The sequence below is a fragment of the Polypterus senegalus genome, chromosome 17 (assembly GCF_016835505.1).
Source record: "Polypterus senegalus isolate Bchr_013 chromosome 17, ASM1683550v1, whole genome shotgun sequence".
Classification (NCBI taxonomy): domain Eukaryota; kingdom Metazoa; phylum Chordata; class Cladistia; order Polypteriformes; family Polypteridae; genus Polypterus; species Polypterus senegalus.
In genome coordinates, this window is record NC_053170.1 from 97,251,735 (window position 1) to 97,258,669 (window position 6,935).

Here is a 6,935-nt window from a genome sequence, read left to right on the forward strand (position 1 = left end):
TGCAGGGAGGCATGAGGACTGCTGATGTGGCTAGGGCAATAAATTGCCATGTCCGCACTGTGAGACGCCTAAGACAGCGCTACAGGGAGACAGGAAGGACAGCTGATCATCCTCGCAGTGGAAGACCACGTGTAACAACACCTGCACAGGATCAGTACATCCGAATATCACACCTGCGTGACAGGTACAGGATGGCCACAACAACTGCCCGAGTCACACCAGGAACACACAATCCCTCCATCAGTGCTCAGACTGTCCGCAATAGGCTGAGAGAGGCTGGACTGAGGGCTTGTAGGCCTGTTGTAAGGCAGCTCCTTACCAGACATCACCAGCAACAAGGCCGCCTATGGGCACAAACCCACCTTCGCTGGACCAGACAGGAGTGGCAAAAAGTGCTCTTCACTGAGGTGTCACGGTTTTGTCTCACCAGGGGTGATGGACAGATTCGTGTTTATCGTCGAAGGAATGAGCACGTCTGGGACCTGTTGGATCGCAGGGTGAGGGCAAGGGCCATTCCCCCCAGAAATGTCCAGGAATTTGCAGGTGCCTTGATGGAAGAGTGGGGTAACATCTCACAGCAAGAACTGACAAATCTGGTCCAGTCCATGAGGAGGAGATGCACTGCAGTACTTCAAGCAGCTGGTGGCCACACCACATACTGACTGTTACTTTTGATTTTGACCCTCCCTTCATTCAGGGACATATTGTGAAACATTTTTAGTTTATGTCTTATGGTGTTGACTCTTTTAGTGTTCATACAAATATTTACACATTAAGTTTACTGAAAGTAAAAACAGTTGAAAGTCAGAGGATGTTTCTTTTTTTGCTGAGTATATATATTAAAATGTTCCAAGCAGTTATATGGGAATAATGTATTTTTTCTTTTTAACAATATTTTCATCTTGATTTTCATTTTACTTTTCTAATTTTACTATTTTACTAATTAGTGGGTCTGATGCTGAAGTAGTTGCAGCCTTTGATTATTCAGTGTTGATCTGCGCCATCACCACCTGATCAAAGCACCGTGATGTCCCTACACTGATGGATTAAAGGCGAGAAGTCCACGTGACCGTCATCATCAAGTCCTTCCTTGTGAACCCTGAATACAATGAGGACTGATTGAGATCACGTACAGTACAGGCCAAAAGTTTGGACCCACCTCCTCATTCAATGTGTTTTCTTTATTTTCATGACCATTTCCAGCACTCCATCACTCTCCTTCTTGGTCAAATAGCCCTTAGACAGCCTGGAGGTGTGTTTGGGGTCCTTGTCCTGTTGAAAAATAAATGATCGTCCAACTAACCAGACTTCTGCACAACACAACTGCTGGTCCCAACCCCATTGATAAAGCAAGATATTCCACTAAATAACCTGATAAGGCTCACCTGTGAAGTGAAAACCAGTTCAGGTGACTACCTGTTGAAGCTCATCGAGAGAATGCCAAGAGTGTGCAAAGCAGTAATCAGAGCAAAGGGTGGCTATTTTGAAGAAACTAGAATATAAAACGTGTTTTCAGTTATTTCACCTTTTTTTTGTTAAGTACATAACTCCACATGTGTTCATTCAGAGTTTTGATGCCTTCAGTCATGAAAATAAAGAAAACACATTGAATGAGGATGTCTGTCCAAACTTTTGGCCTGTACTGTATGTTAGGTAGAATGCCTAGAAGGGGCTGGGTGGTCTTGTGGCCTCGGACCCCCTGCAGATTTTATTTTTTCTCCAGCCGTCTGGAGTTTTTTTTTTTGTTGTTTTTTCTGTCCTCCCTGGCCATCGGACCTTACTTGTATTCTATGTTAATTAGTGTTGTCTTATTTGAATTCTTACTTTGTCTTTTTTTCGCTTTCTTCATTGCGTAAAGCACTTTGAGCTACGCTATTTGAATGAAAGTGTGCTATAGAAATAAATGTTGTTGTTGTTGTCTGCTCTGCTCATTTTTAGTTGTCATTAATAAGATACAACGAAGGGGATAAAACTGCACAGAGAAAGGGCAAAATATAATTCAATCAACACAAGGGAGTTAAACATTAAAATCTAGAGCAACATTATTTCTAAATGTCTTATAAATGTAAAAATCACACTGCTGTGCTTTTCTGAATGTAGAATAAAAGACAAATAAGACCAGCTAGTTAAATGAGATGAGCGTTATCAGGTGTTGTCACTGGTTAGGAATCTGCTTGGAACAAAAACCTGCAGCCACAGGGGGTCCCCAGGACCGAGTTTGGGAAACACTGATATAGATCAGGGGTCCTCAATGACGGTCCTGGAGGGCCACAGTGGCTACTGGTTTTTGTTTCAACCCAATTGCTTAATAAGAAGGCCTTATTGCTCAAGTGACACTCCTGCTTCTCTTTAGTGGTCTCGCTCGTTTTTGATTTTGAACCCTCATTGCTTATTTTAGTCATAAACAGCTGTATTCTTGGTTTTTAATTGCTCAAATTAGCAATAAGATGCAAATGACCAAAGCATTTCACTGGTTTCCATTTGCACCGGTGTGTGTTTATCAGGCACTATTGGGTTTAAAGAAATACTTGGAAGGAAAGCGAAGAGAAAAAAGTGAAGGACGGAGAATAACTCCTCCATTTTGGCCCTCAAATCATGTGGATGATCCCCTTAGAAACGGGAAGAAAATCTGACACAGCAGAGTTAAAGCACCAACAAGCCAATGAAATGAAATTAGTGGCAAGAATGGCTTTCTAATGAAACAACCGGGTTAGAACAAAAACCTGCAGCCGCTGCGGCCCTCCAGGACTGGGACTGAGGACCCCTGCACTAGACGGTCCATGGACGGGTTTCAGGGGGTCCATGAGGGTCAGATATAAAGTCAAATGTATATTCACTGTGCAGTTAGAGTAGATGTAGTAGTAGTAACAGTAGTAGAAAATGTAGTAGTAGTAGACCTGTTTTAATTTGCACAAGAGGATTGTAATTCAGAATTATAATGAGTGGCCATTACTTTTTGCATAAAAAAGGAGTGTTTTTTTTTTGATAGTTTAATAACACTTTGAGGGAGTCAAAATTACCCTGTTAACATTTGAATGCCGAACACAAATTATTCACAAAACATACTTCATATGTTCAAATTGATTTACAGGAATGTCTCAACCTGTTCGCCATAAATTGTCCACAAAAATAAGTATATACATAGCAGTACCATTAGTGTTAACATCATGTATGAGACAACCAGATCTCCATAAATAAAGTTCATTATATTCACGGCATGCTAATTTGTGTTTATGTGGATATTTCTGGGGTAGGGGGCTCCATAGCTCTCATCAGATTCTTAAAGGGGTCCGTGACTCAAAAAAGGTTACAGATCACTGCTCTAAACCATCCCTTTTTGAATAAGTGTGTGAGTAAGTAGGCCCTGAGATGGACTGGCACTTTGCAGGGCTGTGTTCTGCCTACAATAAGGCAGCTTTGCACTGTGGGAGACGAGAAGATGAGACGTCAGTGTTACAAAATCTCAAAAGAGGCCTCCAAAGTAGCTCGAAAAGAGTGAATGGCCAATATACTTCAAACTCCCCAAAACTGCTGTGAAGAGCACCGCATGAGTCGTCAACTACCCTCTTGCACCCAACGTAATCAGGCCAATTTCAAAACCTTGTTCATGGGGTCACCTCCTCGGTCGGGACGCCTCCTTTCACGTTTGTTCCGAGCAACACCCTGTGCTGAGTCAGGCTGACACGCCCATTGACACGCCTCTCAAAACTCCTCGCTTTTCTATTTTCACGTCCGGTTTAATCTTCGTCCCGCCCAGCTTTCCACACATTGGCGAATTCACAGTCCCGGCCCGCCTCCTTAAATGTCAAGCAGATCAGCTGCACCCCGAGCCGCGTATCAGCACGGCCGTTCCTGTCGTTTAAACCGACGCGGCCGAGCTTCTCGATCGTTCGTCGCGCTTTGACACTTACGTGCACGTACACGGCCGCCGCCGCCTCCTCCTTCTCCTCCGAGCCGCTCTCGAGTTTTCGCCACACGGTCATGAATCTCCTGCAGAGCGAAACAGGCCAGCCTCCTGCGCCTCTCCCCCGAGAAAGGGCCATCCTGTCAAGTCGCGGCAGCCGTGACGGGCTCGTGCTTTCCTTCTCCCGCGCCTCTTAGTGCTCGTGTAAGCCACGTGCCGCCTGAGGCGCGGAAGTCGAGGCGCGTGACCGTCGATGTGCGCCTTTTCAGAGCGCGGCCACTGGGCGGCGCGCTCGACCAACTTTGCAGATGTTATTCTGATCGTTATTATAAACCTGGATTAGCATTCGTGGAGCTACGGGACTGTTCAGCCCTTTGCAGAAGGTCCACTGCTGATTTAAATGCCATGTGTTGTTGATTCGTGAAAAAAAAACAATATTGTGTACGCGAAGATCAGGAAAAAATGGAATCTAGAGATTGTTAATTACAGGTAACTTGAAAGATGTGACATGCTAGGTTTTTCTATAGTTGATGAGCTTCATATGCAACTCAAGGTGCTTTCCACAGATTAATCGACAAAAACAAAGATGTACCACATTTACTTGGATTACTATCATTAATTAATACTACGATTTTTGAACATTTGTAATAAATGTAAGCATACTAAATACGAAATCAACCAGGTACTGTTAAGCAAAATTTAATCACTAAAGTGCAAAAGAAACCTTCACTGTTATTAGGAAAAAGGTTGACAATAGAACAACCAGATCTAATATATATCTACATTTTAACTAGACAACCCATTTAGTAAAAACAGTTTGATGTTATTAAAGTTAATGAAACGATACAAAAGTAAATAAAACAGTCCTGTCCAGCTTGCTGTTGATTTAGGATGAAGATGAAGTTCTTGATTCTTGAATGTGAATGTCTGACCAGCTGACACGGAGGAGAGGAAAACAAAAAACTCCCAAAACGTTTTAGAACATTAGAGCATGACTTGCTGTCACTGGGAGTATCTATCTATCTATCTATCTATCTATCTATCTATCTATCTATCTATCTATCTATCTATCTAATCCTGCATACTATACCAAATTCTATCTATCTATCTATCTATCTATCTATCTATCTATCTATCTATCTATCTATCTATCTATCTATCTATCTATCTATCTATCTAATCCTGCCTACTATACCAAATTCTATCTATTGCTGTATATGGCCGGCCAGTCAGCCCGGCCAATGCCCCCAGGCCGCCAGGTGGAGCCCTTCCTGCAGCATGGTGGTGCCCCAAATACTAGCAGGGAATTATGGACAATGGAGTTTTCATCCACAGCCCTGCTGGATACCACAGGGGCCACTAGATGGAGCTGCAGGGAGGAGCAACGAGTATTTTTCATACAACCCGCAAGTGCGACCTAGTCACATGGACAAAGGGAATGTCGTGCTTCCAGGTTGAAGAAGAATAAGGAGATTTCATCTGACCTGGAAGTGCTAGGAAGTCACATGGACAGGGGTTCAGAAGCACTTCCAGGTCACGGACTATTAAAGGACTGTGGGAGATCCCAGATATTGAGCTTAGCTGGGTGGCAGGGTGGCAACGCGTCTGGGAGAGTGGAGGATTGTATTATTGTGTATTGTGGAGTATTATATGAGTACTGTGGACAGGAGGGTGCTTTGTGCACTTATTTACTTTAATAAAGTCAACTTTTGGACTTTTACTTGGTGTCTGGCGACTGATCTGAGGACTCAAGGGCGCCCCCTATCTGTCACACTATCTATCCATTATATAGCACCTTTCCTATCTATCTATCTATCTATCTATCTATCTATCTATCTATCTATCTATCAATTATATAGTGCCTTTCATCCATCTATCTATCTATCTATCCTGTCATAGAGTTCATTTTAAAAAATCACATTGTGCCTTTCAAATTTATCATTCAGTGTCTCTCTCATATAGTATTCATTATATCTAGCTACAGTATCTGCCACAGTTTGCCTTTTAACTTAATCCTAGAGTGTGTTTCATACTTATCATATCTATCTCATACTGTGCCATTTATATCTACCTGCCATGTAGTACTTTACAATACGAATCATGTGCTATGGTTTCTTTCATTTTTATCTGTCATATAGTGCCTTTTAAAATGTATCATATGGTGCCCTTTCACATTTATATGGTGCCTTAAACCGTTTTTTTTTTCTCTCTCCCTTCGGGTATTTGGGTCTGTGCCCGGGTTCGAGATTATTCCTCTGTATCCACGGCTCTATGGTGGCTGTGAACTCGGGTCACCAAATCCACAACCCATTTTACTTGAGGATTTGTGTAGCGTTCTGAGCGTGTGACACATTATGGTAGCGCTGCCACTGTGATGGCCCCGACTGATAACTCTTATACACCGCAGAGTAACTGAAATGTTGGCCACACTGAAAGTGGGACAAAATGGCCAGCATTCCATTTTTATGAACATTTTACTAAGAGACAAAGACACAAACAGTAGCACAGCCTTCATTCGAAGGTGCAATTGATACCGTGTGTCCCAAAAATGACCATAAATTTGGAGACTTTCATTTTTTAATTTGACGTTTAGTATACGTTACTGTAAAGGGTTTTAATATTTCAGAAACATCCTCATTCTGGGAGCGTTTACACCAGGACCCCCATTCTTCATCAAATGAAACCCCTCTACATGAGTTAAAGCAGCCCACTATCGAGACGAGGCAGCCAGCAGAGGCGATGTGGCAGTTTACAGTTACTTAAGGGAATGCAAATCAAACAGATAATTCAAATCAAATGCTATTGTGCAGGCAGGTTGAATTTCCTCACAAGATGGATCGTCTCCCCTGGCTGCTTCCTGTGGGCCTGCCCTGCCAGCACAAATGGCTCCTTACATGAGTGACTGACAAAGATCCCATAATTTCTTGTGCCTGCTGTTTTATGCTGGAGCAGCTGCCAGTTTCACAACAGTAAAAAAAAAAAAAAGTCTCAGCACTCACAAAATGGCGTCTCTGAATTCTTTTCGGATGGG

The 6,935-nt window shown here is 42.8% G+C and overlaps 1 protein-coding gene across 6 annotated transcripts in view; it reads right to left on the minus strand.

The window, feature by feature from the left end:
- rsad1 (radical S-adenosyl methionine domain containing 1) overlaps positions 1-4,122 on the minus strand; it is a 28,989-nt gene extending 24,867 nt beyond the window's left edge. For all 6 annotated transcript variants that reach the window (XR_005631101.1, XR_005631100.1, XM_039740238.1 and 3 more), the window contains exon 1: positions 3,912-4,122. Coding sequence is in view for 4 of the 6 variants with exons in the window: in XM_039740238.1 (XP_039596172.1) it covers positions 3,912-4,043 (132 nt within the window). In the remaining 2 variants the exon portion in view is untranslated. The remainder of the gene's footprint in view (positions 1-3,911) is intronic.
- Positions 4,123-6,935: the final 2,813 nt, after the last annotated feature.